General features: G+C 33.7%; 3 protein-coding genes across 7 annotated transcripts; 1 reads left to right on the plus strand and 2 right to left on the minus strand.

Annotated features, from left to right (window-relative positions):
• Positions 1-4442: 4442 nt before the first annotated feature.
• LOC116024522 (1-acyl-sn-glycerol-3-phosphate acyltransferase 3-like) lies at positions 4443-6600 on the plus strand. Its single transcript, XM_031265429.1, has 7 exons — positions 4443-4707; positions 5169-5291; positions 5419-5458; positions 5540-5613; positions 5840-5899; positions 6085-6174; positions 6370-6600. The coding sequence occupies exons 2-7, from the start codon at positions 5250-5252 to the stop codon at positions 6487-6489; spliced, it is 426 nt and encodes a 141-aa protein (XP_031121289.1). The 5' UTR covers positions 4443-4707; positions 5169-5249; the 3' UTR covers positions 6490-6600.
• Positions 6601-6964: 364 nt separating this feature from the next.
• Positions 6965-8263, minus strand: LOC116024292 (F-box/FBD/LRR-repeat protein At1g13570-like). Its single transcript, XM_031265184.1, has 3 exons — positions 7451-8263; positions 7171-7328; positions 6965-7064 (listed from the first exon to the last, which is right to left on the minus strand). The coding sequence occupies exons 1-3, from the start codon at positions 8261-8263 to the stop codon at positions 6965-6967; spliced, it is 1071 nt and encodes a 356-aa protein (XP_031121044.1).
• An 8925-nt stretch (positions 8264-17188) lies between these two features.
• LOC116024683 (F-box/FBD/LRR-repeat protein At1g13570-like) lies at positions 17189-22790 on the minus strand. 5 transcript variants are annotated; one of them, XM_031265643.1, is made up of 4 exons: positions 22458-22790; positions 18437-19396; positions 18168-18320; positions 17189-18068 (listed from the first exon to the last, which is right to left on the minus strand). In XM_031265643.1, exons 2-4 carry the CDS (start codon positions 19211-19213, stop codon positions 17715-17717), a joined length of 1284 nt encoding a protein of 427 aa, XP_031121503.1. In that variant the 5' UTR covers positions 19214-19396; positions 22458-22790; the 3' UTR covers positions 17189-17714. The 5 variants fall into 5 exon arrangements, with proteins under 5 accessions (XP_031121503.1, XP_031121499.1, XP_031121502.1 ...); XM_031265639.1 differs by having other exon boundaries at positions 18437-19414; XM_031265642.1 differs by having other exon boundaries at positions 18437-19434.
• Positions 22791-24617: the final 1827 nt, after the last annotated feature.

Genomic DNA, 24617 nt, shown 5'->3' on the forward strand with positions numbered 1-24617 from the left:
ACTCGACTATAACTCAACAAGATTGAAAAACATGTTAGGGAAAACAAAGAATCAAACCCATCTAGGTGTGTATGAGATACATACACTTTCCTTTATGTTTTTAATCACCCTCTATAAGCAACCTAGATAAAATTTGTAGACAAATTAATTACTTGCTCGGGTTGCAACGAGATAATTCAACAAGGGGAGAAAAAGTTATGAAAAATACAACCACTACTACAAAAAAATACATTTAACGTTAGTTATTTTTGACATAAAATGTCGGTTATTTTGTGACGTCGTTCTCTCCGACGTTATAAATAAATGATACGACATCGGTTGTCAAAAACGACGTTGTATGTCACTCTAAAAAAATAATTATGATACGATGTCTATTCTTTTAAAAAATTATTTAAAATATATGGCGTGGTCAAGTTGGCTCCTCCTCACATTAAATAAAAGGTATTTATACTAATGTTACCCCATGTTGTAAGTAATTGATTTTCTGGACATGATTGTAATCTAGGATTAGATCTCTCTTGCACCTTAACAAGTACAGTGCATTGTCCTAAGCCCAAATTAATACAACCACTAGTCTTTTTCCATTGACTTTTGTTTTGGTTTTGAACCTCTATGAAGATTTCTTGCTCCTTTGTGTCGTTGCCTTGTGTTGGGTCTGAAATATTTTTCATTAATAATAATACATAAATGCTAAAATAAAAAAAAAATGTCAAAACTCATAAAGGAAAAATTAAAGTTGAAACACACAGTTGACATGCTTGTGAGCTATTAGGATAATATTAAGATATGTTAGAGACAAGATTTTGATATGAATGCTATTTTCAACATTTTTTTTAATTTTTATAAAATAAAGTGTAAATAACTCAATTGCTTGTCAATAAGTGCTGTAGGTTAGTTACTCCCTAATGAAGTCAATAGCGATACTATAAAACATTTATAATACTTCCTCTATTATCATTTTGTATAATGCGAGTTAATTTAATTTTTATAAATAAAATTTGTACATATAAAAAATTCAGTGAAAGTCATATTAACAGGGAAAATTAAATTTAAAGTAATATAGGAAACAATTGTAATTATTAAGTTTAATGTAGAACAATTTCTCACCAAATGAGGGTCCATAGCTCAGTAGTAGAGCATTTGACTGCAGATCAAGAGGTCACCGGTTGGGCCCTTTTTAAAAATTAATGTGTTTCTTCTTCGTCTTAGGGAAAAGAGAATGTAAAAAGCTTTGGCGTCGCCCGGAGACCTTCAGTGTGTTAGACTGACGTGATAACCAACTACACCACGACACCTTCATTTACAAAATTGTGATTTTATATAAATATCTTATAATACAGATTCTATTAACACATTTCGGTGCTTCAAAACGTTAAAGTCAAAGATATTCTGATACACAATTCCTAAGACCTTATGGGAAGATTTTGATGTCCCATTGCAAGATCTTTTTGCAAAGAATTTGAGGAAAAAAAACATGATTTGAGTACTTATTATTATATAAACCTTTTACAAAATATCGTGAAGAAATTTGAGGGGGGAAAATATTATTTCCTAAATTATGAAGATAAAGTGATGTGACATTTAAAAATACACAATAGGTATTCACTAGTTCAATAGAAACATAAGAAAGCTTAAATCTCCTTGATGTGCTTTGACATGCATGTGTTTACCCTCATTTATCTCCAATGCAATTTGGAATTCCAATTGGGAGCCAAAATGCATTGCACGATGAAATTGATTTGCATGTCATTAAACATTGTGGGCCTAAGGGTAAAGACTTCACCAAATATAACATCAACAAATTAATGCAGAAAACGTGCAAATTACGATAAAATGTTCAAAGAATTGAATTGGAGTGGAATGATCTTTGTGTTCTCAACCGTGGGTTGTGTTGAATATTTTACATTTTTTTTAATATTTGTGGTGCAAAGGAGGCCCACCTAGCCCACGGGGCGGTCCGAGCAAGCAAAACCCAGGCCCGCTTAGGCTCGCATCCCGCCGGGCTTTGGCCCGCCCCGCCAACTAGGAGGAGCATTTTAGTTTTTGGTTCGCTTTTTTTCGATTTTTTGGTTTTAAAATTTTTTAAACTATTCGGTTTAACATTACAGTTCAGTTCGAATTTAATTCGGTTCGGTTTAAGACCCCCGAAGTTTAACATTTCTTAGGCGACAAGGCGGTCAAGGGGCGCCGCGACTTAACGGGACATCGTAATAACTATGCATGAAACATCACATAACCCAAATCCAAAATCTAATATCTAAGTATTAAATACCAACATAACAAATTAACAATTAAAACAAATTAAAATAAAAAATAAAAACTATAATTTTAATTCCAGTTTTACTGGAATGAACTTACAGACGAGGCATAGTCTGTAAGAACCGACTCCTCTCCTTTCAACACAACCCTTTTTAAACCCACAATCCAAACTGATAAAAATGGGGGAATGCGCCTTGAGCATTCCCGGCAACGTGTCTGGATTGAATGGTAGTCCGACATTGCAACAGCGAGGACAATCGGGGAAGATGCGACCGCGGAAGTTGCCGGCATGCGTAGGGCAAACGATGACGGCAAAGTATGCTAGGCCGGACGACGACACGCGAACGAGTCTTGGGCAGACGATGAGGGCGGAGGATAGTACGACTGTCTTTGACGGTGGAGGATGATACGACGGACGATGACGTCGAGGACTGGCTACAGCGTACACAAACTGTCAATAGAAGATAAAGCGTGCAAACCGGAAGTGTGCAACAAAACCTGTGGAATAATAAAATCAAAACATAAAAAAACCCTTAAAATAAGGTGTGCATTAACTCCACAAATCTCCAAAATACCCCTGCTAAATATACTATCCTCAATTAATCGGTCAAAAAAAGGGAATTTTGTTAAACAAAATCATTTAATATACACCATTGATCTCAGCCTCTAGAAGGTCCAAATTTGTCAGCACAGACTCATATAAGAAGATGGACTCATTTGATTACTAGTCTATATATATATATATATATATATATATATATATATATATATATATATATATTTTTATTTATTTATTTATTTATTTATTTATTTATTTATTTATTATATATAATATATATTTATATTTATTTAGCAAAAACGTTCGGTCTTCGATTTGGTTCGGTTCTTCTAAAACTAAAACCGATCAGTTTTTCAGTTCAGTTCCGGTAACCCGAACCGTTTTGTCACCCCTACCGCCAGCATAATTGAATTACCTTATTGAATCTTAGAATAAGGGTCAAATAGTTCATTCAATTACACAACAAACTGCAATTAGACCATCAAACTCAAAAAAAAAAAAAAAACAATTAGATCCCCAAAGTAATGCAATTCATTCTAAAATGACACGTTACCATGCGGAGGTTGCCTTCTCACGACCTTCTCACTGGAGAAGGCGACCCATTAGATTGCCTTCATGGAGAAGGCATTGCTTTTTTAATTTTCTTTTTTTTTTAAAAAAAAAATAAATGATTATTTAATTTAAATTTATTAAAATAAAATTAAAATTATTTTTAAATTCAGTATTCCTTAAATGGCCTATTTGACCTTTATTCCTTCAATCTTTTCTTATATGTTCTACGAAAGTAAAAATTTCGTTGAAACACCATTGTGTTGAAGTCACAAGAAACAACTGATTGAGTTGTGATAACCCACATCACCTAAAGTACTAACAACAAGTATAATTTACAAAAGCAAATAGAGGAGCATTCTTGATGTCTATGCTTGCTGATTATAAATACCTATGCTGGAAAACTTAGGAAACATTTCAACTTCAAACACTACAACCATTGCTTACATTTCTAAGTTGCACCCAAATTGAACCCCATGGAGATTCACCACACCATACTAGGTTTCTAAAAGGCTAAAACCATGGGTATAAATCCAGATTATTTGCGCATTTGGAGATGCATGAGGAAAGCATTCCAACTTCGTTGGGATTTTGCTCATCTCAGAGTCATTCATATCCCAATGCTACTCTCTCTAGCGCAGGGGATTTCGAGAGCAGCATTTTCATAAAAAGCATTATGAGTGCGGATTCACGGAATGATTCAATATTAATTGTGTTAAGCATCTTCAATTCCTGAATAACAAAGCAACCATCTGGATCCTCCAAAAGCCTAGAACACTACTACAAAATTAATCATATAAGCATAGTTTTACACTACACCTCTTATAAAAGGTGTAGTGCATTCTTAAAAATAAAAAAGAGACATTACTTTCCGCAGCACCTGCCGTGTAATGTAAATTATTAATATAATAATGGACTTTCCGCGGGCCGGGAAAATCACCCTATTATTTTAATAATTTAACTTTCCGCGGCACCCGTTTCGGTGGGTGCCGCGTAAAGTCAACCACGAAATTACCAAAACTTGTAAAAAATATTCAGATCGGGAGGGAACAAAACACTTAGCGAAAAGTTTCAGATCTGTCGCTGCTCTCCTTCCCTCCGCCATCGCAGACCGCCATTGCCGTTCCTCCGCCGCCTTGCTTCTCCTCCATCGCCGTTCCTCCGCAGCCGCGCTCTGCTTCTCCTCCATCGCCGCTCCTCCACCGCTGCGCTCTGTTTCTCCTCCATTGCCGCCGCTGCTGATCTTCTCCGATCCTCCATCGCCGTCGCTGCCCGCTGCTCCCCTCGCCGGCGGAGGCAACCGATGACGCCTTCGCCGACGACGAACGCGACCACCTCCGGTAAGTTTTCTTTAGTTTTTATTTCATTTATTCCTTTATTTTTTATTTATTTCAAATATATGATTTGTTTTTTTTTTTAATTTATTTATTTCGAATTATTTATGTACATTTTTGTAATTGTATATAAATACACATGAATCTAATTAAATGTGGTTTATACAAATTGGATGGTCCATGTGGTTTATACATTTTTGTTCTTTCTGTTCTTTTAGCTGTTTGTTGTTCTGGGATTTCTCTGCATTTGTATGTTTTCGACTATTCTTGTCTACTTTGACTTGCTACTTTTTATATTTTCTTGGCAGTTTGTATTCACCTTTTGAATCTATGCTATTCAGATTCATGTGGGACATAGCCTTATTTGTCTGTTATTTGAAAGAATTTCAAATGCCTGATACTGTATATACGTGTGCATGTGAGAGTTTTTGCTTATTCAATTTATTTTGAAATGATTGCACTCCCAGGCTCTTCTCTTTGTTCTAGTGCGTCCAATTTCAAAGTCGATATACAGAAGGATCAACAAGGAAGTCACGGAGTTATTGTGGATGCAGTTTGCTTGGCTATTTGACTGGTGGGCAAATATTAAGGTGTTGGGAGACTATATATATATAATGTTTTTCTATTTTTTCAGTTTACTTTCAGTTGTAGCAACGGTAATCTCACTCGAGATGTGATGGTTTATGAATTACTGGATAAATGCCTATTTCCTGACAGGTTGAGCTGTACATAGATCCAGAAACTTATGAATTACTGGGTAAGGAATCTCGGCTCTTGCATATATGTGGCATTATATTCCTTTCAAACATAAAGATTTACCAACTTTAAGTACTTTCAGGTAAAGAGAACGCTGTTGTTATTTCTAACCACAGAAGTGACATTGATTGGCTTGTGGAATTTATCCTCGCTCAGGTGTTTATCTACTCGAAGCTGATTAGGTTTTGCAATCTCACGATCAAATACTTGCTAAAAGATTTCCTTATATATAATGCTGAAAGAATCTTTAGGCCTTCATTACTCACATGTTTGCTCTTTCATATGCTAGCTAGTTGCAATGGCGTGAGATATATCTGTGCTATGTTATTTATATATCATTGCGGGTTCTGTTATTGACTTATTACTGATAATTCAACGGCAGCGAGCTGGTTGCCTTGGGAACACTCTAGCTCTAGCAAAGAAACCGTTATTTTATATCCTAGTAAGTTTCTTAATGCACGTAATTCTCTCGTTCCAGTTCAGGCCACCCACCGCACATTACTAGAGTTTCAAAGAATATTCATGCCCAATGAAACTATTCTTCTTTTGAAAATTTAAAATTGATAGTTTAAGTTGTCGGACCGTTGATGAAACATATCGGAGGTAAATCATTTATTGTCTATGCAGATTTTGGAATGGTCGATGTGGTTTGCTGGTTTTATTGTCATTGAAGGAAACTGGGCAAAGGATGAAAGAAAACTGCAGGCCACCAATGAGGTTTGTTCTAAAGCTATGCATTTCTTCAGATTTTTGACTGTTTCTTGCTGCCTCATTAATCTGTTAGACTAGTTCTTTAGTGAGTTAGTCATCACTGTGTTATATTTGACCTGTGTAATTCACTGGCAAACATGCTCATTTTCTGATTTGTTTTTCTTTAGTTGCATGTTGTTCATAAATTTCATGTTTTCATAGATCAATGCAGAACTATCGTTTGCTAAAGATGTGGCCGAGCGGAGGAGGATGCAATCTAAGACACTATCACAGTTGTATTCGAGATATCCTTCCATTGCTGAAGCATGCTATACAACCTAGGTACAACTATTGTACGTATTTTAATTAATAAAGTAGTTCATTTATGTGTTTTAAAATATTAGGATTTGGTTAGATTATTGTGTTTGGGTAAAAAAAAAAAATATTAGACAATTAATGTATAAATTTTATTGTTATTAGGGAGAAATTATATCAAGAGAGAGTATATATATATATATATATATATATATATATATATATATATATATATATATATATATATATATATATATATATATTTTTAAATACTTTCCGCTACACCCGCTCTAGCAGGTGTAGCGGAAAGTCATATTATATTTTTTTAAAAAATACTTTCCGCGGCACCTGTAGCGGAGCAGGTGCCGCGGAAAGTCCAAAATATAATATTATTTTAATACTTTCCGCGGCACCTACTCCGTTACAGGTGCCGCGGAAAGTATTTAATTAAAAAAAAGAAAAGAAAGCGCAAAGCCTACCCTTTCAGCGACTGTACCATAGGCTACACCTGTAAAGGTGTAGCGAAAACACTTTTACAGGTGTAGCGTATGGCTTTTTTTGTACTAGTGGAAGCAACTTCTTTGTCATCCCCCCAACTATTACTAAAGAAGAAATGAAAGAAGCACACAACTGTGAGGACATTTGAAAAAGAAAAAAAAAAAACAAAGAATCAAGAATGATATATTGCCAAATGCATGTATACTCAACCTCTCCTCCTCCACCATAATTCCTAGTTCACATAGGTTGGGGCATTTTTGAAGCAATTGCATAGTAATGGTGAGTTGCTTCCCACAACCAAAGCTTAATTTATACAGCTTTATCACTTGCAGATTTATTGCAGTTGGAAACATAGATACATCCATATACTTGAAAAATAGAAATAAAGAAACAAAATTAACCAGCACAATATCTTTAAAAAGCCAGAAGGTATAGAATTATATGCATCCATATATACATTTGCATAAAGTAGAATGAGTTATATTCTCACCCGCAACAAAGAGCCACATAACCAAAGAGTCTTAATAGCTTTCAAATGTTGTGTCAGCCATCTGGACTCAACCACACCTCCAATAGAATGAACAGTATACAAGATTTCAAGTTTTGGAGGGCTGATGATCTCAAATTTATTGATCTCTCGACAAAGTTCGAAAGCCAGCTTCTCAAGTTTAGGAATACTAATACTAGAGGCAATTCCATTAACACTGCGCTTAAATTTAGCATTGAAGAAAGCTAATGAAGTGACATTGAAAAATATACCAACAGCATTTACAGGCAAATCAATTAAGAGAGCCGCGACTATCAGTTGCTTAATTGTCTTGCAAGAGAGTAAACAAAATGGTAGCTGATAATCTAGCCCTAGATAACTATATAAAGATAAGTTAAGTTCCTCCACACCATTTGTTGACAGAAAAAAACACCACCTATCAAAATCAAATTGTTGTGCCAACGACGAAGGATCATATGCAGTGTCTATCTCTAAAGTAAATTTCTTAACAGGCCCAGCACGGGAAAAGAGGATATTATTGATTATGCTCACAAGGGTTCTACCTTCATCATCTTGCGAGTGTTGGAAACTTTGCACGAATTCGCAACCGAACGTAAGCCGCTCGTGCTGCAACCAAACATGATTCCAGTGGCTTGAGAGCAGAGCAGTTCTGGTGGCGTCTCGGGTGGGCAAACACTCCAAAATTCTATCCTTTACCTCTACCGGCAGCTCACTTATTAAATCCCTACTTGCATTTGCTACGGTTTTGACTCGCCGACGACGTCGAGCTATTAAATTGAAAGAACAGTGATGCATCACTCCAAATCAAAACCTAAAATCTTTCTATTCTTCACCTCTGATGTTTGGTTTGGTTAGGGTTGCGGATTAGGAAAGCCGCAGGGAAACGGAGCAGACGGAGAAGACTATTATAAATTTTCAGTGTTTATAGATTTTAAATCGCCTTGAATTTTTTAAATTTTTATTAACTTTGTATGAGCCTATAAAAATTTATAGGATAAATATTTAAAATTGTCATTAAAATTTTTTGCACAATATTACCCCCACGGAGACTTGAACCCATAACTTTCCATTTGAAAAAATTACTTCATACCGCATTACCGCTTAACCTCAAAGTTTTTGGCAAGTCATTAAAACTTTAAATTTAATATACTCTTACAAACATTTCATAACTTCAAATCTATTAATACATTATTTATAATTTTCTTACATAACATTTACAATACATAATATATTTTTATAAATCATAAATAAATTAATGCAGTGCAATAATAATAATAATAAATATTAGATGTCACAGAAATAGAGTGTATTATACATAATGTTTCCCTACACCCCTTAGAGAGAATAGAGCATTTGTTCTTTTTCATGGAAGAGATCTTTATTATATTGGAGCTTGTTTTGTTAGCAACCTTCTTGATAATTTTGTCTAAGTGTGGGGTCTTGAGAATAAGTTTGTTGGTTGATTTGAAAAAAAAAATATTTGAAAAAAATGGTGTTGAGAAAATTAAGAAAAAAGTGTTGAGAAAATGATGAAAAGAGAAAAAATGAAAAGAAAAGAGGGAGAATAATAAAAATTATTTGAAATTACTTCTAGCTTAGTAGATATACGAGGGAAGTTCAACAACTCCCTTGGAATTTTGATTGTCATAGTAGGGTTAATATGCTTAGATTCCGGGACAATAACTTTCCATAGTACATGGGATTTTGAGAGCAGTGCTTTCACAAAACGCGTTTTCAATATGGATCTATTAAATGACTCAATCTTGATTGTATTAAGCGTTTTCAAATCTTGATTGATAAAGCAAGAGTCCTTCATAAGTCTTGAAGTAACATCTTTGTCATCTTTGTCAATGGTGACTTGACTATAAATCAACAAGAATGAAAAACATGTTGGGGAAACAATGAATCATACCATTCTAGGCGTGTATGAGATACATACACTTTCCTATATGGTTTTAATCACGTACCCTATATAATCAACGTAGATACAATTTGTTGACAAATCACCATGATTTGAGTACTCATTATTATATAAATCTTCCAGAAAACACCGTGAGGGATTTAAAAAAACATAATTTCCTAGATTACATGTCTTACTGGCATATATGTTTTCTACTTTAATCTCCAGTTCGCATAGGTTGAGGAATCTTTCAAACAGTAAAAGAAACAATAATTAGCCATGAGGAGAACTCAAACAAGCTAGAAGATCGGAAAAAAAAAAATTTCTTTGCCATAAGAAACATACAATTCCAGACTCCAACACCAATTGAGTTGCCCGCACATAATTGAGGTTCTCATGCGGGCATACATACTTGCATTAAGATGAGGAGAAAGTAAAGATTCTCACCCATAACAAATGGCGGCCTTCTAAGCAAAGAGTCTTAATTTCAATCAAATGAGGCAACAATTACCCATAACAAATGGCGGTCTTCTAAGCAAAGAGTCTTAATTTCTCTTAAATGAAGCAACAAGCATCTCCGTTCAAACGCATGAAAAACAAAAGCCAAATCAAAGCTTTTAAGTTTTGGAGTGCAGATCTTAAAATTATTGATCCCAACACAAAAACGGAAAAAAGTTAAAGCCTCCAATGTTATTTTGACAAAATTTCCTTTGAATTATAAATAAGCTAACATGACTCCGGAGTACAATTAAACTAGTCAAATAACTCAAAATAAGTTCATAAGCTTTGCTTGTATGTAGGCAAAGCAACTTAAACATTATGCCTTCCTTGATTACTTGCAGATTTATTGCAATTGGAAACCTCAGTATGGCTACTTCAAACATTTTGACACTCTTGTGAGAGACAATAGTAGCAATATAATGGCCTAAAGTGTGCAGGGTAATAGTTGCAGTTGGTTTCTCTTGTCATTCAAAAAAAATATTCCTTTAACACATCACACTCAAACAAAACATGCTTGAAAACTAATGAAGTGTTGATGCTGGGAAATATACATCAAGTATTTACCGAGAAGCCAGAAAGAAAATCGCAGAACTTGAGTGTCTTAATTGTCACATTTAACAAATGAGAGATCCTCGAGCATAGGAAGATAAACATCATTTCCTGGAAAGCAAAGGAGTAGCCTACAATTTCTCATTCTTCCTCTGGAGCTGAATATATGTCTTTGGCTGTAACAGTGTGTGAACTGCAACAGTTTTTTGTCATATATAGTAATTCAGCGGTTGCCATTGCTAAAAACTTTGTGTTTCATGAAAGAACGAAACACATTGAAATCAATTGTTTTCAAGGGTCTGATTATACTTTTTATTTTTCAGCATAAAAATCTTGGAGATGTTGCACCGACGTTACCAACTGCACTAAATTTGCACGTAATCAAGTTGGACTATTTGTGTTTTCCTTGTGCATCTCTGAAGGCACAAATTGTCTACTTTGATTGCAGGTCTAATTCTTAATGCAATTAGGAGTTTAATGTTATGTGGGAGCTTCAATTTTTCCTCATGCATCCGCAAAAAGATCAGAAGAAATTGTTGACAGTTATTAACAAAAGCAAATATAGGAACATTATTAATTGCCCACAACACTTGCTGATTACAAATACCTCAGTCTAAAAGCCTAACACCATGGGTATCCATCCAGTCCTCACTCATACATGCATATTCATTGCTAGTGCAAACAATTTGTGCATTTGGAGATGCACGAGGGAAGCATTCCAACTTCCTTTGAATTTTTCTCACCACCTCGGAGGCATTCCTACGCCAAGACTTCACAATAACAACTCTCTCTAGCGCAGGGGATTTTGAGAGCAACATTTTCATAAAAAGCATTTCGAGTTCGGATTGATCACTAAATGCTTTAATCTTAATTGTGTTAAGCATCTGCATCTCTTAAATAAATAAGCAACCGCTTCCATCCTCCAAAAGCCTTGAAGCAGCATCGTTCAGTTCGTTGTCATCCTCCGTTGTCATCCTCCCAACCTAACTATAACTCAAGAAGAAATGAAAAGCAAGCACAACTGTGAGGACATTTGAAAAAGCAAAACAAGAAGAATCATACATGATTGCCAAATATATACTCTACCTCATCCGGCATAATATGCAATTCACATAGGTTGGGGCATTTTTGAAGCAATTGCATAGAAACGAGGAACTGATTCCAACAACCAAAATCTAATTCATATAGCTTCAGAACTCGCAGATTTATTGCAGTTGGAAGCATAGATACATGCATACACTTGAAAAATAGGAATTAAGAAACAAAATTAGTGACCACAATAACTTTAACAAGCCAAAAGGTAATGAATTATATCTATCCATCCATTTGCCAAGTAAAATGAGTTGGATTCTCACCGACAACGAAGAGCCACACAACCAAAGAGTCTTAATGGCTTTCAAATGCGGTGCCAACCATCTCACATGAACCAAATCATAAATAGAACTAATAACAGACAAGATTTCAAGCTTTGGAGAGCTGATCTCAAACTTATTGATCCCTTCACAATCCTCGAAAGCTAGCTTCTCAAGCTTAGGAATACTAATACTAGAGGCAATTCCATTAACACTGCGGTGAAATACAACATTCAAGAAAGCTAATGAAGTGACATTGGAAAATATACCATAAGCATTTAAAGGCAAATTAATAAAGGGACCTTCGACTATCAGTTTCTTAATTGTCCTACAAGAGAGTAAACAAAATGGCAGCTGATAATCTTGCCCTCGATCACTATATAAAGATAAGTTAAGTTCATCCACACCATTTCTTGACAGAAAAAGACACCACCTATCAAAATCAGATTGCTGCGGCAACGCCAAAGGATCTTTTTCAGTGTCTATCTCTAGAGTAAATTTCTTAACAGGCCCAGCACGAGTAAATAAGATATTATTGATTATGTTCACGAGGGTTCTACCGTCATCATCTTGGGACTGTTCGAAACTCTGCACAAATTCGCAATCGAACATAAGCCGCTCATGCTGCAACCAAACATCATTCCAGTGAGTTGAGAGCAGAGCAGTTCTGGCGGCCTCTCGAGTGGGCAAATACTCTAAAATTCTGTTCTTCACCTCTACCGGCAGCTCACTTATTAAATCCCTACTTGCATCCGGTAGGGTTTTGAGTCGCCGACGTCGAGCCATTAAATTGAAAGAACAATGAGGCGTCACTCGAAATCAAAACCTAACTCTTTTTCTTCCCCATCCCCATCCCCATCTTCTTCCCGGAGAATCTGGTGAAGACGCTCTCCAAATATGATCACGGCCTCTGGTATTACATCGGCACCAATTCGGAAAGCCACGCGCAGAACAAATTCTTCTCTTACGAAATGGCGTTCAGCGGTGCCGGATTCGCCATATAAGCTATCCTCTCGCCAAAGTCCCGACTAAGTTATCCTCTCGCCGGTTTGCTACGACTGCCACCAAAGTGAGAAGAAGAAGAAAGGGAGAAGAAGAACAGGAGAGGAAGAAAGGGGGAAGAAGAAGAAAAATTAAAAACGGAAATAAAATAAATTTGAAAGGATCAAAATACCCTTCTAATTACAACACATTATTTTTTCGGTTAGAATTCCGGTAATATGTGGCCGGAAAATTGGACCGGAGGACCAAATTTGATACTAATTAGAAAGTCATGCACCTAATTTGAAAAAAGCAATAGTCAAGACCAAATGTGCTTCACCTATGAGAGTCAAGGGACCAAAAATGATATTTTCTCATCTTTTTAAATCTTCATAGCATATAATTTTTTATATTTTTATTAACTTTGTATGAGTGTATAAAAATTCATAGGACAAATATTTATAAATTAAAAAAAAAATCATAGTAAAAAATTTATAAAAGTCATTAAAACTTTAAATTAAATACACTCTTACAAATATTCCATAACTTTGATCTATTAATACATTATTTATAATTTTCTTAGAACATTTATAACACATAATATATTTTTATAAATCATAAATAAATTCATTATAAGTTACTTATATAAAAGGTAATAAATACTACCAAAAAAAAAAAAGATTGGTTAAGTAGGTGGGAATGTAGCACACATCACTCATATTATTATATAGTTAAACTCTAGGGAATAGTTCGCACAACTATTAATTTCATGATGTCTAAATTGAAATGACATGTAATAACAAGTCATTTACCAGTTCTTAGGTTTCATTGCCTCAATTTGACATGTTAAAAGGTGAAATTGTACTTTTTTAAAATTTAGAGATTTAATTGACTTTGACAATTTTTTTATGTTTATATTATAAAAGGACTGATTGTTATTTTTATGTTTTGGTTACTTTTTTTCAATTAAATCGAAATGAATTTGAACTTTTGGAGGAACTTACTAGTGTGGCTTGAGCACAGAAAATGCCTTGCACTTTGAAGTTTAGTCAATTAACAGGCTGGGTTTAGGTTTGAAATGCAATTCATCAAGGTGTTACTTGGTTGCTTTCCAGGAATTGAGAAGGTTGTCATCGCTCGAGGTTGGATGCTTAAGTCTAATTACAAGTTTAAAATTATGCAAGAACGTAACTTTTACGTTCCCGTCATGTGACACCCCAAAATACTTTTATATCAAATTAAAACTCCTATTTATTCAAGTTTCAAAATAAAGCTATGTATAATTTTTACTCCTACAATTATTTTGCATAATGAGCTTATAAATAAAATATTTTAAACTCTTTATTTCAAATGATTTATTACAAAATATTTATATAATTATTTATGGTTTTACAAGCCTTATTTAAAGGATACATTTATTTGTCAAAATCTTTAACCAAAAGTCTATTTGAGACGAACATGTGAACCTGATAGCCAAGTTTTATTTCAAAATATGAACCTATCTTGATTCTACACTTATTACATTGCTATTTCATCTATATTTGACTCAACTTGGACCATAAAAATTCCAAACCAAGAGCTAAGCATAAATTCCCATTTTGCCCTTCATCTTATCGGTTCAAGACCTAGAGCTTTGTGCCCTAGGTATAAATAGACACTATCATGGTTGAAAAAATCGCTAGGCGCCCGGGGAGCACCTAGCGCCTAGGTGCCGATTAATCGCCGCCTAAGCGCCCGTGTAATTTTTATTTTATTTTGTATTTTTTAAAAATTTGTTCAAAATTTTTTACTTTTTTTAAGACTCATAATTATAACTATTTAATACTTTAAAAGTTAATACTAAAATAATAAATATTAACTTATAAAACATCTAGAGTTTGAACAATTTAGGGTTATTTCGCTCAAAACGATGTCGTTTTGAGTGAAATAACTCATTTTATAAAAATGAACAATAGCTAATCGGCCAACTAGGCGGCCTAGTTGGTGCCGAAGAGGCCTAGGAGGTCAACGCCTAAGCGGCCTAGGCAACGCTTAGGCGGTGCTTAGGCGGCCGCCTAGCTGGGGTTGACCGCCTAGACCACCAATTATGATAATACGCTAGGCGGTCGGCCAGCACCTAGCGCCTAGGTGCCTATTCTATTCCATTAACTTGCCTCCCAATCCCTCCACACTCCAAACTCTTCACCATTATTCTTCTCCAGGAGAACATCAAGCTAGCTAGGAGGCAAGGCATTGTAAGATCATCCATTCTCCTTCATCTCTGCATTTTTCTTCTTCATTTTTCTTCTATTTCCACGTTCCTATTTCCCGATGCTGTGTCTGTTTATATGTGTATATGTTGTTGTTGTGCTGGCTTGGAGTTTTGGGGTCTTAAGAAGTGGTGAAAGAGAAAATCTAACTTGGGGATTAGCAATGGAAGACTCTTGAGGTTGAGACTAGCTTTGAGGTATAAACCATCAAAACCCAAAATCTATGTATTTTATTGTGATGCTCTATAAATGTGAGTTGTTTGCACTGTTTTTGCTTGTTTGATGCTTAGTAATGTTGTGATAAATGGTGTAAAGTGTTATGTTGTTGAGCAAATAATGTTTGAATGCTATAATGATGTTGTTGGATGATTTCTCGTTTGAGAAAATGGAGTTTTCTAATGAAATGTTGCAGCTGAGGGGGCTACTGCCTCAATATGTTGTTGAGTACGCAGGGCTGGCCACATGGCTGGAAGCCCTATCGGTCAGACCTGCGTGTTAATGGAAGGACTAGCCACAAGGCTGGAAACCCTATCGACCAGACCTGCGCGTTAAGTGGCACGCGAGAGATGGCGGGGCTTTGAGCCTTGCCGTCTCATGCCATGGTGCGCGGGCTTCGCGCAGCAAGCCCTGCCGCGTGGTTCGTGTAGCCATGGGCCCTAACGTGCAGGACTTCTTGTCCTACACATTTAGGTTCTAGTAATGTTGACATACTTTGCATACCCTAATAGTTTGGGTTTCAAAAATCACTCTGATCTACACCTAGAGTTCTAGTACACGAAGAGAATATGAGCTTTGAGAAATGCATAAGGGAAGCGCAACAATTGTCAATGAATTCTGCTTGCCGTATTAGCTTTCATATTCTCATATTTTTTAATAACGAGTCTCTCTAGGGTAGGGGATTTCAAGGGTAGCATTCTCATAAAAAATGTTTTGCGTGTAGATTCACTAAATGCATCAATCTATATATATTGCATTAAGCAGTTTTAGATAACAAGTCTCTCTAGGGTAGGGGATTTCAAGAGCAACATTCTCATAAAAAATGTTTTACGTGTAAATCCACTAAATGAATCAATCTATATATTGCTAAACATTTTCAGATATATTGCGTTAAAGAATTTTCAGATCTTGATTAAAAATGTTACCATATGGATTTCACATTAGTCTTAGCTTCAATAATGTCATGAGAAGGACATATTAATGATGTTTAAGAGCTTTGAATCCCTTCACAATCATCCAAAACCAGCTTCTAAAGATTAGGAATACTGTAAACTAAATTCAACACCATCAAAAACTAATAAAGTGACACCAGGAAATACACTAATAGCATTTTTTGGAAAATATAATCAAGATTATCTATATGACTTGGTGAGGAAGTTCAAAGATTTGGGACAGAGACCAGTGCTAATTTCAAAAAATATATTTCCACTATGGATAAGCTAAGCCATTGAATCTGGATTATAATCTTAAACATCTTCAAGCAAGAATCCTTCATAACTCTTGAAGCAGCACTTTTGCCATCTTTGTCAAACCACCTATTAGTTGCAGTTGGGAACCTCACTAGTACTGTGGCTATATTTCAACATTTCACACTCCTGTGAGAGATAATAATCACAATATCCTAAGGTGTGTAGGAGAATGGTTGCAAGTTCTCTGATCTTGTCATTCAACTAAAAATAGCCCCACTAAAATCAAGGTAATAAGAAGTGATAATATAATGGTTTTGAGATTAATATGACTGAGTTTTATGCAGAAAAATGCATTTTACATTTAAAAAAAAAAATCATGTGTCAGCACCCCACAGCAGAATGCAATTGCATAAAGAAAGCGTCAACATGTGTTAAACGTAGCTAGAGCTTTGAGATTCCAAGCAGCTCTCCCCTTGCAGTTTTGGGGTCATTGTGTTCTACATGCAACTTATTTGATAAATAGGTTACCCTCTCAAGTTATCGACCGGCAAACTCCTTTTGAGAGGTAATATGGTAAGCCAACCGATTATGATCATTTGAAGGTGTTTGGTTGTTTATGTTATGCATCCACACAGCCACAGTTAAGACATAAAATGGCATCCTGCTAATGTAAAAGGAAATATTTTATATGATGTACAAGATGGTTCAGTTTTCATATCTAGAGATGTACATTTTTATGAAGTGTTTCCCTTCAAAACAAATGATGCTAAGAATCCTTCAGATGATTATAATGAAGCAGTCAAATTTTAGTGTTGGAAACATATATGCAATGTAGGCTGAAATTCAAGCCCTTCAAGACAAGCACACAAGGACACTCGGTGATGATTTACCTCCCAGAATGGGAAAACTCCAATAGGCTGCAAAATGGGTATATAAGATCAAACATAAATCAGATGGCTCAATAGAAAGGTATAAAGGGCAGGTTAGTGGCTAAAGGATACACTCAACAGTTGGTGTGGAGAGTGTTGAGGTATTTGAAAGGTGCACCAAGGAATTGAAAGGCATCTTTTATCCCTCAAATTCAGAACTCCATTTGCAAGCCTTTGCTGACTCCAATTGGGCAACCTGTTCTAAAACCAGGAAGTCTATTTCAAGATTTTGTGTTTTTCTTGGAAAATCTCTCATTTCCCAGAAAGCAAAGAAGAAGCCTACAGTTTCTCATTATTCCTCTATGTCATATATTTCACTTTATTTTCAAATACATAGAAGCTGCTTCAAGACTTTTGGAGGATCTGGATGGTTACATCATTAATAAAGCCTAACACCATGGGTATCCATCCAGTCCTCACTCACACGCGCATAGTCATTGCTAGTGCAGACAATTTGTGCGTTTGGAGATGCACAAGGGAAGCATTCCAACTTCCCTTGGATTTTTCTCACCACCTCGGAGGCATTCTTACGCAAAGACTCCACAATAACAACTCTCTCTAGCGCAGGAGATTTTGAGAGCAGCATTTTCACAAAAAGCATTTCGACTGCGGATTGATCACTGAATGCTTCAATCTTAATTGTGTTAAGCATATGCAGCTCTTGAATAAATGAGCAACCGTTTTGATCCTCCAAAAGCCTTGAAGCAGCTTCTTGGTCATCCTTCCGACAGAACTATAACTCAAGAAGAAATGAAAAACAAGCCCAACTGTGAGGACATTTGAAAAAGCAAAACAAGAAGAATCATACATGATTGCCAAATATATACTCTACCTCATAAGCCATAATCCATAGTTCACATAGGTTGGGGCATTTTTGAAGCAATTGCATAGAAATGATGAGCTGCTTCCGACACCGAAAATCTAATTCATATAGCTTCAGCACTTGCAGATTTATTGCAGTTGGAAACATAGATACACGCATACACTAGAAAAATAGGAAATAAGAAACAAAATTAGCCACCACAAGAACTTTAACAAAACAGAAGGTAAAGAATTATATCTATCCAACCATTTTCCAAGTAAAATGAGTTAGATTCTCACCGACAAAGAAGAGCCACACAACCAAAGAGTCTTAATAGCTTTCAAATGCGGTGCCAACCATCTCGAATCAAAGTAATCATCAATAGGATCAATAACAGACAAGATTTCAAGCTGTGGAGGGCAGATCTCAAATTTATTGATCCCTCCACAATAATGGAGAGCCAGCTTTTCAAGCTTAGGAATACTAATACTAGAGGCAATTCCATTAACACTGCAGTTAAATACAACATTGAAGAAAGCTAATGAAGCGACATTGGAAAATATACCACAATCATTTACAGGCAAATTAATAAAGGGACCTTGGACTATCAGTTTCTTAATTGTCCTGCAAGAGAGTAAACAAAATGGCAGCTGATAATCTGGCTCTACATCACATAATAAATATAAGTTAAGTTCCTCCACACCATTTCTTGACAGAAAAAGACACCACCTATCAATATCAGATTGCTGCGGCAACGGAGAAGGATCACATTCAGCGTTTATCTCTAGAGTAAATCTCCTAACAGGCCCAGCACGGGAAAAGAGGATATTATTGATTATGTTGACCAGGGTTCTACCTTCATCATCTTTGGACTGTTGGAAACTTTGCACGAATTCCTCATCGAATGCAAGCCGCTGATGTTGCAACCAAACATGATTCCAGTGGCTTGAGAGCAGAGCAGTTCTGGCGGCGTCTCGGGTGGGCAAACACTCCAAAATTCTGTCCTTTACCTCTACCGGCAGCTCACTTATTAAATCCCTACTTGCATCCGCTACGGTTTTGAGTTTCCGAGCCATTAAATTGAAAGAACAGTGAGGCGCCACTCGAAATCAAACCCTAAAATGGTTCTATTCTTCACCTCTGATGTTTGGTTTGGTTAGGGTTGCGGATTAGGAAATCCAAAGGGAAATGGAGCAAGTAGCAGACGCCAGACGGAGAAGACTAATTTAAGGCCGGCCGCCGGTGGAGCTGAGTGGAGACTGGAGAGACAGAGACGGCTGAAATCCATAAGCAAGGTCTGGGCCTAGATTAGGGCGTGCATAATAATTTGGTGAAAACACGGTTAACTGATAAAACTGAAATTTTTTTTGGTTAATTATTTTTTAATAAAATTATTTCAATTCATCATTTATATATATTGACTAGTTTTTTCTACGCGCTTTGCGCGAAAACTTGTGCCCAATATTTAAACTCGATTAGTAACTCATTTTGAAATATATAAAATGTATTTGTAAAGTTTTGTTTTTATTGACGAAGTTGCACTCATAAATATTTATGTAAAGTTTATTTTGTTGATGTATTTGAAATTAACACAAGAAATACAAATTCATTGTGATGAATGTATACAACAATAATTTTAAATAATGGTATACAACGTTATATGGCAACTATTTTCTCCTTGTGTTATTTAGTCAATAAGTATCTTCCATTGTTTCTAATCTCACATAAAAGTATGTTGCTTACGGGTCCTATAAGATTTCAAAATGAAAGAAGAAAATGTTGTAACTATTAAAGAGTGTAATTTATAGGGTTTGTTATTTGTTGAATTGGACATCTAAAAATTAGTTATCGTTGTTTTTTTTTCTTACATGTAAAATGACATATGTTATGAAGGAAGCACATTGATGTAAAGGCAAATGAATAAAATTTGTTTAAATGTATTTTTCTTCTCGTTACAGATATATCCCTTCTAAATTCATATTGTCGTAGTGAAATCCAATAATATGTGAACCATCAAATCAAATCATGTATCCAAACATAAATAAAGTCATATATTAACTTACTATTAGCAAACATTTTAGAACATATGCGCTATAAAAGTTACATTTCAAAATTGAAGGACCAGTCTTGGCCATTTTTAAATCTAGCGGTCAAAGTTATAACTTTTTTTTTTAAAGTTACATAAGTGTAAATACTTCATTGTAAATATGGCATCGCATAGACAAACATATACACAAGAGGCGATTATATGTAGATTACATTAGGAGAATAAATTTTAAAAAAGAGAAGATAAATGCAAAATAAAAAAGTTTTAACAACCGAATGTTAAGAAAATAATTTATTAATTGACAAACAAATATATTTCTCTCATCTAGGACATTGAGAAATTCATTAGTACGAGTGACTAATGCATTAGAGACAATATATGTGAAGTATAACTTGAGCCTTTCATCGAGTAGTTCAATATCATTTTGATAAGTTATTCATTGAACTTTGTTGCCCTATAATTATTTCAAAGAAAATGTCAATAATTATTTGAAAATATAATCAATTATTTTAACAACATAGAATTATTTTTAAAGTTTAAAAATAATAAAAGGAGCAACCACTTCATCTTGTAATGTTATAGGCTTGTACAAGGTTTCAAGTTTGCTCTGACTCTATTGTGTTCAACTTTTCAATAACACAAACTTTACAACTCCATTATTTTTTCTCAGTTGTGATTTGAGGTATTAAAAGGTGAGATTCTATTGCTGAAAAAATATTAAAAATATATATATGTTATGAAAATGCAGCAAAATGAGCTTCCATTTAGAAAAAAAAAAAGCAAGTATATATATATTAAATTAATAAGTATGTGTGTGTATATATATATATATATATATATATATATATATATATATATAATTAATTCATGCAATAAGAAGAAAACATGCACAAGATGGACTTTGAAAATTTAAATTAATCATATCAATTTAACAGCCACTTTCATAAATACAAAACTTTGAAATTCTTTACTTTGACTGTTTTTAAGATATTAAGCAGTATATATATATATACTTTGACTGTTTTTAAGATATTAAGCAGTATATATATATATATATATATATATATATATATATATATACTCCTTGGTATCTAATTAGTATACTCTTCATTAAAGAAAATTCACTCCATACTTATTTTCACTCCAGAATAAGTATTTGTCAATATTTCACTCTTCTACATACTTTAATACAAACATATCAAGAATAAAACCCAAATTATATGAGAAACATTTTCACACTCATGTAGAAACATTCAAAACAATAAATTAGAGTATAAGCTCTAGAGGTAATAAAAAGAAAAAAAAAAGTCCGAAATATTATCCAAGCTATATCTCATAACTTCATCATTCCAAGAACAATAAGTAAAAGATTTGGTTGCAGTGTTGAGTGAAATAATGAGGGCATTGCAGTGTTATATTAGATCATATAGGTTTTTAGCTCGCTGCTTATATGGTTGTAATTTTGAATGTTCTCCCAGGACTTAAAAGAATATTATTTTTGAAAGGAAAAGAATATATATTATTATTGCATTAAAAATTTGCTCTTTTCCTCCTCTCCTCAATATATATCTGTGCCGCAATTTTCATTTATGGAGATAGTATTACTAATTAAGAGATTAATAAACCTATACCAGCACAACATTCAATCAGTCACTAAGAATACCACATTGATTATTTATTTATTTCGAGAAGTAATGGTTTCAATATTACAACAGAAATTTTCAGAAAACATGCATTTTAACAAATTTTGACTCTTCCACATACTTTAATACAAACATATCATGAACAAAATCAACTATATGAGAAGCATTTTCACATTCATCTAGAAACATTCAAAACAACAAACACACCCTATTCGAACAATAATAAGAACAAAACTGGAATTAATGATAAATACACTATCAAAATTCATCCGTACACTTAAACTAAGAATCCTTATTCTACAGTTCTAAATGCTTATGATTGCTAGCATATGAACCGCAAAAGTGTTTGCATGTAAACTATGACTATCTGATCAAAGAAAAAAAGTAGTGGGTAACTGTTACTTGCAAATCTTAAAAAATAATTCTAAAATATGGTGAAAGGTCTGGACTTGAACTCAATAATATGGGAGTAATTTTAAAAATCACCAATAAAACAAACCATTTTCCCGGGCAACATTTAGTGAATTCTTATAGAAGTTCTGGTAATGATTTACGTGAGAAATACTGGAATTAATGATAAATACACTATCAAATCTTATAAAAATTAACAGAATTAATCAATAAATTTACCTTCGATTTGATGAATAAAATTAGAAGAAACCATGCAATAATAACTCCACTTGAACATTGAACCGCGATTTTCGATCAAACCCATTGAATCCATTTAATTGCTTCAACCCTTCAACCATTGAATCGCTTTAATTGCTTCCATCGTTCAACCCAATCTCTGGGTCGAATATCTTGTTTTTCCCTGATTGCTTAAAACCTCTGTGCTTATCGTTTTAATGTTTGGAAGTTTTTAGGGGAAAATGAAGAAAGTGAATGATTGATTGTGGCTCAGCAGCTTCTTACGCTAGAAAAATGAACAAAGGAGCGGAAGAAACCTAGGAAAGGGGGAGAGAATTAAAACTAATGGAGGAAAAACGATAATATTAATGGCCTTAATTATATTTAACGGCAGTTAAGTATATTTAACAGTAACAGAAATGTTTGGGCATTTTTGACAATAAAAGTATAATGTACAACATTAATAAGACAATGTACAAGACAATCAGCAGTTAAAAAATGAACAAAAACCAGGGATATAACCATCATTGAAACTTATTATGTTTTTAGACTAGTTTTTTTTTTAATAGTGGATGCGAAAAAACACATGCCTAATATTGATATTTTATTAAAAAAAATAACTAACAAATTCTTATTAATTATAACTAGTACGGAATGGATTTGTTATTAGGCATGTGCTAAAAACCTCTGTGCTAAAAATTCTTATTTTATTAATGCATGGATTTGTTATAATATTTAAAGAATATTTGGATCAATATACAATTATATATATTATAACATCGAATATTATATAGCGCAACTGATGAAATTGATTGAATCGATTATGTTTTCTGATGTTTTCCTTTGAATTAGAACAAATAATTGTCCAATTACCCAGGCGTAGATAAAAAATTTTTATTATATATTGAGATAATAAAAATAAAGATGAAATTATAAAAAATTCTAATATTGAACGTGTACATTTATTTGATTATAAGATTAGTACAAAAATATTACTCAATTAATTGAATAATATATGACTTGTTTGTCTAAAATTATCTTTAAAAGATCTATAAGTAATATGACTTATATAATTATATTATTACTAAAATAAATATGAGAAAATGAGAAATAAATTAATTGTAATTATTATAAAAATAAATTCAACTACCAATGCTTAACTTAATTATCATAATAATTATTAGGCAATTATTATTAGTCAATTACACTAATATATGTGTAATTATACTTTTATACTTTAAGTATATTCATTTTCCCCATATTGCATTTAGTTTTATCTTCCTCCTCCATATTTGAATGAATTAATTTTAATTATTATAAAAATCTAACAACCCATGTTCAATTAATTTTTTTAAAGTTTAAATAACTTAGAGTGCCAAAGGCCTTGTGGTCAAGCGGCATGAAGTGATTCTCCCAAGTGGGAGGTCATGGGTTCGAGTACCTTCAGTAGGTTGAGAAAGTATATGGACATGCAACAGGGTCAATAGTATTTCAAAAAAAAAAATAACTTAGAGTTTTTAAAAGGAAAGTATAATTAACTATTAAAGTTTTTAAATAATTTTCAGTCAATTAGTAATATCATTTTCTTTTCCCGATAAATGATTTTACTTTTATTAATAGTGTTGATACGTGAGTATACATATTATCAATTTATAGATATTAGTTAATTTCTATTTTACATTTTCTTAATAAATAAGCTTTATTAATTATTTGACCAATAAAATAGTTCATTAATTGACTACAAAAGTTTAGGCGGGGAATGAAATAGGAGGATTTTACTTTTATATATAGTATAGAATATAGATTACGATCTTTTTATATTTTAAATCAATTAGTAATATCATTTTTCTCGGAATAATGGTCAAATAAACCACTAAACTACACACAAAACTGCAATTAGGCTATCGAACTCAAAAAGAATGCAATTGGATTCCTGAACTATATAAACTCATGTAATTAAGTATAAATTGACATGTTTTCAAAAAAAAAGTCCAAATTGACCTGTTTACCTACAATTGTGATGACATGGTGGTTACTAATTTTAAAATAAACTTTTTAAATAATTTTAATTAAAATAATTAAATAATAATAATAATAATAAAATTAAAAAAAAAACAGACGTCTCCGGCAGTTCTTCTATTTTTAAATTTTTTTTTTTTAATT

The sequence above is a fragment of the Ipomoea triloba genome, chromosome 7, assembly GCF_003576645.1.
Source record: "Ipomoea triloba cultivar NCNSP0323 chromosome 7, ASM357664v1".
In the NCBI taxonomy this organism is placed as follows: domain Eukaryota; kingdom Viridiplantae; phylum Streptophyta; class Magnoliopsida; order Solanales; family Convolvulaceae; genus Ipomoea; species Ipomoea triloba.

Bases quoted from the DNA above. Each gene is read 5' to 3' on its own strand.
- LOC116024522 (XM_031265429.1), top strand. From the start codon at position 5,250: ATGCAGTTTGCTTGGCTATTTGACTGGTGGGCAAATATTAAG. The intron at 5,292-5,418 runs GTGTTGGGAGAC...ATTTCCTGACAG, and splicing joins ACTGGTGGGCAAATATTAAG to GTTGAGCTGTACATAGATCC. The intron at 5,459-5,539 runs GTAAGGAATCTC...AAGTACTTTCAG, and splicing joins AGAAACTTATGAATTACTGG to GTAAAGAGAACGCTGTTGTT.
- LOC116024292 (XM_031265184.1), bottom strand. From the start codon at position 8,263: ATGCATCACTGTTCTTTCAATTTAATAGCTCGACGTCGTCGGCGAGTC. The intron at 7,329-7,450 runs GTGAGAATATAA...CTATTTTTCAAG, and splicing joins TATGTGGCTCTTTGTTGCGG to TATATGGATGTATCTATGTT. The intron at 7,065-7,170 runs GTTGAGTATACA...TTTCTTCTTTAG, and splicing joins ATTATGGTGGAGGAGGAGAG to TAATAGTTGGGGGGATGACA.
- LOC116024683 (XM_031265643.1), bottom strand. From the start codon at position 19,213: ATGGCTCGGAAACTCAAAACCGTAGCGGATGCAAGTAGGGATTTAATA. The intron at 18,321-18,436 runs GTGAGAATCTAA...CTATTTTTCTAG, and splicing joins TGTGTGGCTCTTCTTTGTCG to TGTATGCGTGTATCTATGTT. The intron at 18,069-18,167 runs GTAGAGTATATA...CTTGAGTTATAG, and splicing joins TATGGATTATGGCTTATGAG to TTCTGTCGGAAGGATGACCA.